This window comes from Rhagoletis zephyria, unplaced genomic scaffold (assembly GCF_001687245.7).
Source record: "Rhagoletis zephyria isolate East Lansing unplaced genomic scaffold, Rhagoletis_zephyria_1.1 Rzeph_scaffold_00382, whole genome shotgun sequence".
NCBI lineage: Eukaryota > Metazoa > Arthropoda > Insecta > Diptera > Tephritidae > Rhagoletis > Rhagoletis zephyria.
In genome coordinates, this window is record NW_016157466.1 from 183,717 (window position 1) to 197,120 (window position 13,404).

General features: G+C 37.2%; 1 protein-coding gene across 1 annotated transcript in view; it reads right to left on the reverse strand.

Moving 5' to 3' along the window:
* Positions 1-12,880, reverse strand: part of LOC108359395 (MAGUK p55 subfamily member 6-like) — a 165,348-nt gene extending 152,468 nt beyond the window's left edge. Inside the window, exons 1-2 of the mRNA XM_017611245.1 lie at positions 12,705-12,880; positions 12,488-12,648 (exon numbers count right to left, since the gene is read on the reverse strand). Of these exons, the coding sequence (XP_017466734.1) occupies positions 12,488-12,648; positions 12,705-12,807 (264 nt within the window). The 5' untranslated portion in view covers positions 12,808-12,880. The remainder of the gene's footprint in view (positions 1-12,487; positions 12,649-12,704) is intronic.
* Between the last annotated feature and the right edge of the window lie 524 nt (positions 12,881-13,404).

The following is a 13,404-nucleotide window of genomic DNA, read 5'->3' on the forward strand; positions in this document are numbered from 1 at the left end:
AGGAAAAATTGAAAAAGCAACAAAGTCTAAGCGGTAGAAGTTATAGCACTATTTCGGAGATCACCACATCTCCTCATCAGACAATAAACAATCGTGGTACAAAGCTCAATAAAAATATTAAAAATATATTTAAAATTGTTCCTATTTTAAAATGAAAATTAATTTCTAACAGTCAGTGCTTATAACCGGTATTTTCATACAAGAACTTCCCGCTTATAAGCACCGAATCTCGTGCAATTTGTGTGAAAGATGACAATTTTTTGGTCAATATCTTATGCTCGCCCAAGTCCTTAAAAGTTTAAAGTGCACAAAAAATAAAAATTAATAAACACATGAATTAATACATTTTTTTTAAATAAAATTGCAAGTATCTTCGAAAGTATTAGTCCTACATAGTTTGGTAGATGGACCTTTTTTGTAGAGAATCAAAATAAGCTAAGTAAAATTTTTTTTGGTACTTGAAAATTGTCATTCCATTGTGTTACCAATCAAAATTCTAAAAAAAACGGTCTTTCGGCCCACGCTACTATAAGCTATATCGCCCGTTTATTAATATACATCTGTGTTCATATGGAATAGTAGCATATGTCGAAAGGCTGGCTTTAGTATAATGCAGCATTCGCAGCATACGATAGCGAAAAACTCACAGGCGCCGAGCCGTTGAAGAACTTTTGACAAATAAACGTGCAAAAAATAGTTCCGATACTAGCAAGCCAATATTCTTATTAAGTCTCATCAAAAAAGTCCTTGTCGTTTAATACTAACGCCTCCAGACATAAGCTGCTATTCCATATGAACACAGACATAATTATTTTAAATTTACATTTTTTGGGGAAAACGCAATCAAAGTTTAATCAATTCATAGTTGTTATTCCAAAAAACAGATGGAAAGACACATAGCTTCACCATTTTTGGGATATTTAGTCATCTGTTTAGCTGATCATATTCTCCTTATCAAGCTTATAAATTGTATGATTAAATCTCCAAAAACGTAAATTTTGAGTAGCATCTCTATATTGTTAAAGGTGCGATATGTACGTACTTTCTGAAATGAATAGGCATTGGAATAATTTTGCCTGAAATTTTTGCATTTCAATTGAAGAAGAGCTGGTAGTAAATACTGATAAGATAATAAATTAAATATAAGAATGATAACCTATCCTTTATACTAGTGAACCCGCACGGCGTTAAAACGCCAAAAATTAATTTAACTTTTCAAACATGTGGCGAACCCCTTCCAAACACCTCAAAAATATTGCAAATGTTAGGCAGAGCTATACGCAAATTGTGTGCCTAATTACATTAAGACAGGCAAAAATCCTTAATTTGACATTTCGCTTTTGAAATTCGAAAGACCGATGCATATCTTTTATATATGTATATATGAAAATCGTTTTTCAAACTAAAATATTTCTTAAAATCCTTCGTCTCGCATTGGGATACATATTTCAATTAAATAATGAATTAAGTTGAATTTGATTTTTTAAACCAGTGGCAAACCTCCTAAATATAGTTCAGAAGTATAGCCTTTGGGTTTATTTCGAATGCTATCCATCTTTAAATAATTCATTCATTTTATAACACGTGGAAAACCGCTTCACACACCTGTGGTGGTCCTAGTATCTAGGGTTGATAATTTATTTTTAATTGTTAACTACTTTATTTTTTACAACAGAGTGCCTTCTGCTAATCATCAGGCAGCTATGAGGTTTCCGAAATGAGCGAGAATAAAAAGTATGTATGGATCTACCCTTGCGTTTAACGTTTTATGCGAGATGGCAACCTCATATCTAGATTTAAGTTGGCAATATTGTTCGTTTTATCTATTCATTTTCTTTATTGTATTGAGATTCGTAATTTGAATGTGACGCTATAAACGTACAAAAGCAGCAGTATCATTTTGGTGAATAAAGCTAGCCGTAAGGTAAAAACCTGAACTACTAAAGAAAACCTTAACGCTACAACTGGTGATCCCGTAAAAGAACGCAAGATGCCACACGAACAAGAGGATAACTTCCAAGACGCAATTGTTTCGCCGCAACTGGCACGACTCTCCGTCAAACCGCCACCGTTCTGGAAGCCCGATCCCTCTGGTTCGCACAAGTGGAGGCGCGATTTGCACGAGCTGGTATTACTACGGATGCAACTAAATTTTATAAGGTCATTGCCGAGGTGGACTCGGCGATTCTCTCACACGAACGTGATATCATCTCCTCACCTCCGGCTACCGCAAAATACGAGGCGTTGAAGGAGAGATTGAGGTTGATTAATGATTTCGGGGAATCGAAGGAGGCACGTCTTAAACGCTTATTTGAGGCTTCTGAGTTGAGCGATAAAAAACCAACAGCTCTGCTCCGTGAAATGAAGAAGCTGGCAAGCCACCGTCTGGACAAATAAATACTTAAGACGCTATGGTTACGTCGCTTGCCAGTACATGTTCAGCAAATTTTGTCAACGTTGGAAGATGACGTCGACTCAATAGCAACGAAAGCGGACGATATCATGAACATCGCTCCGGTACAGCAGGTAAGCGAAGTCGACGCAGCAGTGGGCGCAGCTGATGCTACTATATCAGATTTGGTAAATAGAATCGAACGTCTTGAGTGCACCAACCAAATTAATCGTGTCGATTATGACAACCTTCGCCGCATTGCTCATCCTAGGGCTGTACCCGACGCGCGCAGGGATGCACCGCGTGACATTTGTTGGTTTCATCAAACATTTGGTGAACGAGCAACTAAGTGTCGGGCCCCCTATGTATATGTCACACCTAGGTCGGAAAACTAGTGAGCCCTCCGTTTCAAGCGGCAAAAACGGAGAACATTAATTCTTGCCGCTTATACATACGCGATAAAACGACATCATTGAATTTCCTAATCGATACGGGAGCTGAAATATCGGTTATTCCTAAAAAATTTAATAAGATAGCAGAACTTTCACCGATAAAGTTGATTGCAGCAAGCAATACACAAATTAACACGTATGGAAGAAAATATCTGACATTGGATCTGGGTTTAAATAGAAAGTTTGGTTGGGTATTCATTGTGGCTGATGTGGCACAGCCTATTATAGGGACTGATTTTTTGCATAATTTCGACATTTTAGTAGAGATTAAAAACAAACTCGTTGTTGATCAAAAAACAAAATTGCATAAAGTGTGCCAGATGGCCAAACTGCCACAAAATACTGCTTCACTTAGGGGAGCAGATAATTTCCACAGGCTTTTGGTGCGCTACGCCGACTTGACGGGCGACTCAAAGAAGCTAGTGAAGCAGGCAACATCAACTCAGCACTATATAGAAACGAAAGGAGCACCTATCGCGCAGAAGCTACGACGGCTCTCACCCGAAAAGCTAGATTGCGAAGAAGGAGTTTGAATACCTTCTGGAGCGTGGAATATTTCAAAGGTCGAAAGGACAGTGGGCCAGTCCTTTACATATGGTTAAGAAGCCGAATGGTTCCTGGCGTCCCTGCGGGGATTAAAGACTCTTAAATGCCAAGACTATCGCAGACAGCTATCCCGTTCGTGACATCCAGGATTTCGCTTGTGAGTTGCACGGACACTCTTGACACCGCTGCGGCAAGTAGTTTTCAACGCGGTGCATCGCTTAGCGCACCCCGGGGCAAGGTCAACTGTAAAAATCATATCTAAGGACTTCGTCTGGAAAGTCATGAGCTCAGATATACGCGCGCGTGTACGAAGTTGCCCTGCTTGTCAGCGGTGCAAGATTTCGCGGCACACGAGGTGTGAGTTGGAGACATTCACTGTGCCTAGTAGGCGCTTTTTGAGCATATAAATATCGACATAGTGGGGCCTTTTCCATCATCGAATGGCTACAGTTACTGTTTGACATGCGTCGATAGATTTTCGCGGTGGATCGAAGCCATTCCCCTGACTGATATGACAGCAGAAACCGTGGCCAAGGAGTTACTTAAAGGGTGGATAAGCAGATTCGGTGTTCCGAAGTTTATCACAACTGACCAAGGACGCCAATTCTAGAGCAGCCTTTTTCAGCAACTAGCTAAGCTCCTGGGGGCTAAGCACATACATACAACGAGCTACCATCCCCAGGCGAACGGATTGGTTGAGCGATGGCATCGGGTCTTAAAGGCCGCTTCGAAATGCAACGAGGCTAACTCCAATTGAGTTGACGTTTTACCCATAGTACTCCTTGGTCTACGAACAGCAGTAAAGGATGATCTGGGAGCATCGGTAGCAGAAATGCTTTACGGACAAACGACACGTTTGGCCAGTTCGACGCTCGACGACGCTAATGACTCATCCGCAGATGTACACACGTTTATGCAAGGATTATGGCAACATTTTGAACCAATTAAACCAACGAGAACATCGCGTTTCTGTAGTCACGTTTTCCTTCGAGATGACACAATCCGATCGCCACTGAAGGCACCGTACGATGGTCCATATCTGGTCGTGAACAGATACCCAAAGACATACACAATCCTAGTAGGATCTAGACCAGTCATCGTTTCGGTAAACATATTAAAACCGGCTTATTTTCCAACAGAAGAGATCTCGATAATTTGATTTGGACTCCAATTTTGAATCCCCGTCAATGCTTTTGGAAGGGGAGTGATGTAGGGATCTACCCTTGCGTTTTACGTTTTATGCGAGATGGCAACTTCATATCTAGATTTAAGTTGGCAATATTGTTCGTTTTCTCTATTCATTTTCTTTATTGTATTGAGATTCGTAATTTGAATGTGACGCTATAAACGTACAAAAGCAGCAGTATAATTTTGGCCAATAAAGCTAGCCGTAAGGTAAAAACCTGAACTACTAAAGAAAACCTTAACGCTACAACTACAAGATATTGTCTTGTCATTAATAAGTGGCGTAACTATATCATCTGAGGCCCGTGGAAAATTCTTTGGATGGGGCCCTCCCAGTAAAAATCGTCACTTTGTAACTGAATTTTAATCAACCACTTAAGTAGTTACCCAACACAATAACAATAATGTGTGCATTTTACTTAAATATCTACTAAATTTTATTTCAAAGAACATGGGTATATACATACAAATTTATAATGAAATAACAATTTAATTTTCGTAAGATATTTATTAATACAATTTCTTTTCTCCGAGCTTTCTCTTCCGCAACAGTCTATAACATCATCAAAGTTTAAAGATAGAGCCACAGAATTTTCAATAGACAGAATAGCAAAGTTACGTAGCCTGTTTTGCCCCATAGAGTTTCTCAAATAGGTTTTTATTCATTTTAGTTTCGAAAATGATCGTTCAGCTGTAGGCACAGGAGTTGGAACAAATAACATTAATGCAGTGCATACTTAAGGAAAGCAGGACGTCATAAATAAAGTATATGCGCATTTCCAACGGTCGCGAACCGTATGTTCGTACGTTTTTGAAGTTTAAAAAGCAAGGAAAACATAAATTTTTATAATTTTTTTTTGTTTGATAGCATTTCGCTAGGTATATCTTCGCTGCAAAAGGGATGATCTTTCGATTTTTATTTTTCAATATGTAAGCAACGTACGAATAATAATGGAAGTCGCTTTTGGCTGCAAACAACGTTGCCAGAAGAGCGAAATTTTCCCGTTTTGCGGGAATTTTGAACAAAAAAGGGATGGCGGGAATAATGGTCGTGAAAACGGGGAAAACCAAATACGCCGTACCCAANCAAATAGGTTTTTATTCATTTTAGTTTCGAAAATGATCGTTCAGCTGTAGGCACAGGAGTTGGAACAAATAACATTAATGCAGTGCATACTTAAGGAAAGCAGGACGTCATAAATAAAGTATATGCGCATTTCCAACGGTCGCGAACCGTATGTTCGTACGTTTTTGAAGTTTAAAAAGCAAGGAAAACATAAATTTTTATAATTTTTTTTTGTTTGATAGCATTTCGCTAGGTATATCTTCGCTGCAAAAGGGATGATCTTTCGATTTTTATTTTTCAATATGTAAGCAACGTACGAATAATAATGGAAGTCGCTTTTGGCTGCAAACAACGTTGCCAGAAGAGCGAAATTTTCCCGTTTTGCGGGAATTTTGAACAAAAAAGGGATGGCGGGAATAATGGTCGTGAAAACGGGGAAAACCAAATACGCCGTACCCAAAAATATTATAATAATAATAATAGATTGGCGCTTACACATATGTTAGTGTTTGGCCGAGCTTCTCCTCCGATTTATGGCGTGCGCCTTGATGTTGTCACACAAAGCGGAGAGACCAACAGTTTTACGCCGACCCCGAACGGCGATTGTATTTTTATGAGAAGCTGTTTTTCATGGCAGAGATACACTCGGAGGTTTGCCATTGCCTGCCTAGGGACGACTGCCGTAAAAAAAACCTTTTTTTCTATATTTTTGCGATGTTGCTTTGACCAGGATTTGAACCCAGGCGTTGTGGAGTCGAGGCGCGCACTGCTTACCACTACACCACAGCGGCCGACATACATTCGTGGGAAAACTGTATGGAATTTAAAGTATAGTTACGCGAAGAATATGTTCCGTCAGCATGCACCTCCAATCAAACTCAAGCATATTGCACAATATGTGCAGTAAGCCTTCTTCCTAAGAAATCTTAATTGCAAAAACGCAAAATCATGTGCAAAAATATAAGTCAATTCATGATAACTAATCATCAGCTGCAAATTTCGCAGTTCACTAATAGTTCGGTAGCTAAGAGACAAAGCTATGTGCGTTTGCGGCGAAGCACCATATTGCATTTTCTGCATTTGATCACTTATCAGTTCTGTTGAAAACAGTGTTCGGTGATTAAAAAATTGCATCACAATTGCACACGCATGATATGTACAAATAACGCATAAGTAGATCCAATATATCAGTGTTGCTCACGGCCGAGGCCGAAAAGAGGCACATGTAAATTCTAACTGCTACAAGGAGCCACAAAAAAAAAAAAAAACATTTTATTTTTAAATAAAATTATTATTAGAAATGAAAAACATTAATTTTATTATTATTCTAACGTACTTAAGATAGACATTAAAGAAAATTCAAAGGATTCTTTGGCCAAATTTTCAAACTCTGGTTTTACGTCAGGTAAATCCGTACGTAAAAGTTCTGTTAAATTGGTTAGTCAATAGGTACGTTCATTTAAAATCTCCGGTAAAAATGCACAACAGCAAAATTCCAGCGAAATGTCATCTGTTCTCTCACAAGAGAAAAATATCCAAAATAGTACGCGAACAGAAAATTTGCAGAAACTTGCAAGTTAGACGAACAGCTGATAGAAATTTTGTTTACATTCAAAAGTATAAAACTGAAAACGTAAGAAAACAAATCACGAAGTCTTATCCTGACACAGTTTACTGACTAAATAAATAATTGCTTACTTCTTACAAGTTTAATTAGTCGCATTTTACTAGGGGAACCAATTCTAAAAAATCCAAATTTCAAATTTTGATGAACATTGGTTAAATTCGATGTTCTACAAAGTTTGAAATTTTGATTTACACGGTTGTGTTTAGATGGTAAGCTGTAATTTCATAAAAAATAAAAAATACATTTTAAACAAAGAAAAATAGCTAAAACTTGCTAAAATGTGTCTTACCTATTTACATTCATAAAAACGAAACATGAGAACACATTTATGACAGGGGGCTCAGATGCATTGATAATTTAAACTTTAAAGGAATTGAAAAATTTTAAAATAAATAAGATGGAATTAAATGCGGAAAAAGTAAAAAGAATCGGCTAAGAATCCGCCAAACACGGCCGATGCCGATCATTTTGGCCGATACTAGCCGATGGCGATGCCAATGCCATTAATCGGTCGGACTCTATTTCAACCAAGTGAAAATTACGTTATTTTTGATTGATTATGGTCGCCAAAAATCTCCACAAGAGTATCATGTTGTAGTTACATGCACCGCACCTAATACTGCCAGATTTGGCTGATTGCACATTTTGTTTTCTGCTTTTCACCTAGAGAATTTTGGCGATGAAAATTTAAGGTAGCGATTTTCGAAACTCCACAGCAGGAAGAGAAACTTATGCCACGACACCCAGGGTCTACGGAACGACATAGATTTATATCTGGCCAAGGACTGTCTCTAAAGTAGTTTCCCCAAAAATACTTTCGAAAACAATTTGTATGCTGTTACAAGCTCAACTACAATCTTAGATATGAAAAGAGGAAGCAAAATTATATATTTCTACAATGTAACGAAATGCGTATAGGTTATAAAGGGGGAAATGGGGTACCTATTCGAGCAAACACAAATAAAAATATGATCAGTTGCAGTCTCTAACATTCTATATATTTCAGCGCTCAGTGCATATGCTGTACACATAGATTTCAAATCATACTAGAAATATACATAGCAGTACAATTTTTTATTGCCACTTAAATATTTCTAATTGATCTTGCTTATGTACTTATTTTAACCCAAATCGAATAGCGTGAAGGTTTGCCAAAAAGCGGCGGATTAACCACCGGCTTTGCAAACAGCTGCGAGCCTAGAAATCACCTGGTGCATCATGAACTGTCAAAAAAGCGTGGAAAATGCCAAATTTTCACGAAAACAAGAAATACTAATCTGCATGGAGTAGAATGCTACCAACCTCATTTTTTTATTTTAATGTTGTGACATTCATTTGATCTTTTTTTAATAAAAATTATACTTTTTTACTTTCGAATCGAGTTTTTTATATTGCGTCAAATCGACCACAAGGGACTCTATCGTGACTTTTTGTAAGGGACAGATGCGCGTTAAATTTGTACAGTCTGAATTCATTTTATACACCCCTACTCTGCAACTCTTTCGTTTTCGGATTTTGCTACGAATCGTAGAAATAGTATGCTGCAATCCGAATCGTATTTTCGAACTTTCGAAATTCGTAACAATGGCATGCCTAAAAACGAACGAGTAAGCTTTTTTGCGTAATTTTGTACGAAAACAATTCTGTGTCGGAGGCGAAATAAAAGATGTAAATCGATGTGTGTTTACAAGAAATATTGGTGGTGTTTATTTAAACATATAAATTTGCCTTTCGCATATACGTAGATTTTTATCCACTGCTTTATATAAACGAGCAAAACAAAATCTTTGTTGCCCCTTATTGAGAAACTTGGGTCCGGTTTAGTTATTTGTACAATGATTTTCGGTTGTTGTGTCCAAACGCATAACTCGAATCCAAAAACTTTAACATACACATGTAATCAAAGGATCCACATTTTATTTAAGATAAATGTTTCAAATTTCCTACCACTAGCGTATTAATAAACTCGGTTTGCACTATGCACTTTTTTGCAAATTTCGACGTGGGTTCTGCGCAAAAATACTGTGGACGGCGTAGTCGAAGTGATATGCACAATAAATGTCGTATACCTTTGACATGCAGAGGCCCCTCTTCCCCCCAACACAGAAAGGAGAATTCTACTTAGTAAGGGTTATAATCCCTAAGCGCGGCCGAAGGCAGAAGCAGGCGCAACAGGTGGTTGACCTAACAAAGTGCATGTTTTCAATGGCTTGGGAGAAGCTGTTAATGCATTAACTGGATTGAGAACCAGCGCTTCAGGCATAGGAGGAGTTCTGGCTTGTGGTTCAACAATTCAACCATAAGCTGACATAGATGAGACCATGGTTACTATGCCCGACAGCTCCACATACCTTTGTGAATCCATTGCCATAGCGCCCTCTTACTCTGCTGCTATAATTGCAGATGCATCAGAACCCCTAATTTTCCTCAAAATATGTAAAATTAATTAATTTTACAATAAACAAACACACGATGAGTTTTTTTTTATTTCTTTTCCACTTTATTTTCCTTCATTCAGCTTTCTTCGAAAAACAACTGATAGCTGGCAATGCTGCACATGTTTCCGCAAGGGTTGCAGCATGTGGATTTTTCGTTTTTCGTAGCGTAGCTACGAATAACGAAAATTCGAGTTATAGAATAAGGGGGATAGACTTAAATCTTTTTCGTATGCAATGTTTTCGATAAAATTTATAGTCACTAATTTCAGCCCAATTTGTCGCGATAGCTTTTGTATTGTCTAAATATCTGTCCTGAGGGTTTATGCCAAAAAATTTTTTATTATTTTGACAACTGTCAAAGCCAATTCAAAATATGAACTGTAATGCTCTATTTTCATATTTTCACTCTTAATATTACGTTCAAATTGGCCCCATTTAACTTGTTAAATGAAAAAGAGCTTTTTGGAAAACACAATCTTCCACATTGAACATTTGGAGTTAACTTTGACGGTTGTTTGATTACCAATAGCAATTCGAAAAAAATATTCAAAATAAATTTTTTATATTTCAATTTGTTTTGTACGAATGTCTGCTTCATGATATTAACATATACGGATAACTTAGAGACTTAAAAATGTTTATCTTGTAAGCACTAATTATCTCTGCGTACGATGAGACCTCATGGAAAATACCTAATTAGCGCCTGGGCCTCTTTTTTGGCGGGCAGACATGCACACAATTTTGATATTTTTTGATATTTTTTGATAATTTTTAATTTTTATTTTTTTCATAATATAAATTTTTTTTAACGTTGCCGTGTCAAATGAAAGCTTTTGGGTCTTTCTGATTGGCCGGAGCAGAAAGCTTTCTGATACAACTCTGTGCTGAATTGATTTTCAAATGAATTAAATGATTTCCAACAACAATTGCATGCGATTTAACTTGTTTATGAACATGTTTTGTTCATTGAACTGGTTCAAGCCCATTTAACATGTTTAGCTCGTCAATTTGAACGTAGTATAAGACAAATGCGACAGTCATAAAACCAGTTCCCTCAAATTGTGCGAAATTTGGCGCCAACTGGGCGAACATATCCTCGACTCATATACTTAGATACGTCAACGATACACTTCTTCAAAACTGTTTCAGCTTTACGCGCTGATAAGTCGGCTCCCCACAAAGTAATTATTACCTTCTGCCTCTCCCAGAGAAGTCGGCTAATTTTTAGCTACACTATACCGCTTTACCCACTTATTTACCAAAATCTTCAATTTTTTCACGTATTTTTCTGCTGATATTTTTGTTATGCAAATTTTGTTTTCTAAAAGTCCTTATTCGCTGAATTTCATTTCAATTAAGAGCGAATCGTTTGGCACCGTAGGCACACAAAATTTTTAAAGGAATTCCAAGAAAACTGTCCCCCTTATTCTAGAACCCGAATTTTCGTAATTCGTAATGCGTAGCTATGCTACGAAACACGAAAAATCCACATGCTGCAACCCTTGCGGAAACATGAGCAGCATTGCCAACTATCAGTTGTTTTTCGAAGATAGCTGAATGAAGGAAAACAAAGTGGAAAGCAATTAAAAAAAAACTCATCATGTGTTTGTTTATTGAAAAATTGGTTAATTTTACATATTTTGAGGAAAATGATGGATTCTGATGCATTTGCAATTATAGCAGCAGAGTATGAGGGCGCTATGGCAATGGATTCACAAAGGTATGCGGAGCTGTCGGGCATAGTAACCATGGGCTCATCTATGTATGTCAGCTTATGGTTGAATTGTTGAACCACAAGCCAGAACTCCTCCTATGCCTGAAGCGCTGGTTCTAAATCCAGTTAATGCATTAACAGCTTCTTCCAAGCCATTGAAAACATGCACTTTGTTAGGTCCACCACCTGTTGCACCTGCTTCTGCCTTCGGCCGCGCTTAGGGATTATAACCCTTACTAAGTAGAATTCTCCCTTCTGTGTTGCGGGGAAGAGGGGCTTCTGTATGTCAAAGATATACGACATTTATTGTACATATCACTTCGGCTACGCCGTCCAGTCCACAGTATTTTTGCGCAGAACCCACGTCGAAATTTACAAAAAAGTGCATAGTGCAAACCGAGTTTATTAATAAGCTAGTGGTAGTAAATTTGAAACATTTATCCTAATAAAATGTGAATCCTTTGATGACACGTGTATGTTAAAGTTTTTGGAATCAAGTTATGCGTTTTGACACAACAACCGAAAATCATTGTACAAATAACTAAACCGGACCCAAGTTTATCGGTAAGAGGCAACAAAGATTCTTGTTTGCTCGTTTATATAGAGCAGTGGATAAAAATATACGGCAAAGCCAAAGGCAAATTTATCTGTTTAAATGAACCCCACCGATATTTCTTGCAAACACACATCGATTTACATCTTTTATTTCTCCTACGACACAGAATTGTTTTCGTACAAAATTACGCAAAACGGCTTACTCGTTCGTTTTTAGGCATGCCATTGTTACGAATTTCGAAAGTTCGAAAATACGATTCGGATTGCAGCATACTATTTCTACGGTTCGTAGCAAAATCCGAATACAAAGGAAATGCAGAATAGGGGTGTGTTACTCTTACGAAAAACTGTGAATTAATATTTTTTGTAGGCAATTTCCCAAGCAACCACTGAGTGTATTGCTTAAAAGTACAAAAGAAGATGCATATAAGAATCTACCTTTCCAATAATTATTGGAAGTTCGGCATTTTTAATTTTTATTTACTGGACTAAAATAATTTTTTGAAGCTTACCATTAAATTTTTAGTAGAACCTGTGGCACGTCTCTCTGAATATATGTGTCGAAGTTGTTCCATTCCTGGTGCCGCGATAAAAATAACGAACGGCATTAATTCTTGACTGTTATGCAAGAATTTCAAAGTGCTCGGAGCACAGTCTAAAATACACATGCGTCCTGAGAAAGGAAATATTGGTTAGCTAAGTACTGATAAAGTAGACCAAGTGGCTTACCACTTCTTATTACTTCCTTCACAGAGTCCAAATGCAAGCCGTATAAATGTCCATTGTGTTCACCATACTCAAGAAATTCATTTCGTTTTATTTGTTCTTCCATTAGTTCTCGATTAGTAAAATAGTAACCGTTACCGGTTTCCTCCAGACTTCGTTTTGGCCTCGTTGTATCTAATTTTTTTTATTTACATTAAACAAAAAATAACAGTTTATAAAACTAAATCATGGAGTATAGGAGTCCACTTAAAAATAATATTAAATATTTGAAAAATCACTAGATATTAAAATCTTCACTGTTTCGTCCTGTTGCATACAAATTTAAACTTACAGGTCGCAATTGCAACCGGTAAATGTTTTTTAATAAAAACATATTTGAATTAATTAAAAAGTTGTTAACTTGTCCACTACAATTAACAATTAATTGTTACTCTCCACAATTACAGTTAACCAACTGATAATTGTTGTGGTAGCAAATAGCAATTAATTAATTGTTATGTAATTGTTAATTGCCCTTACAATTGAAATTTGCCCAACACAGCTGTACCATGCTTTGTACCATGATTATGTTTATTAGGAAAAATGGAAAAAGAAACAAAGTCTAAGCGGTAGCAGTTATAGCTGCTATTTCGGAGATCACCACATCTCCTCATCAGACTTCTGCTTCTATACTTCAGCAGAGATCGAACCCGCATCATCGATG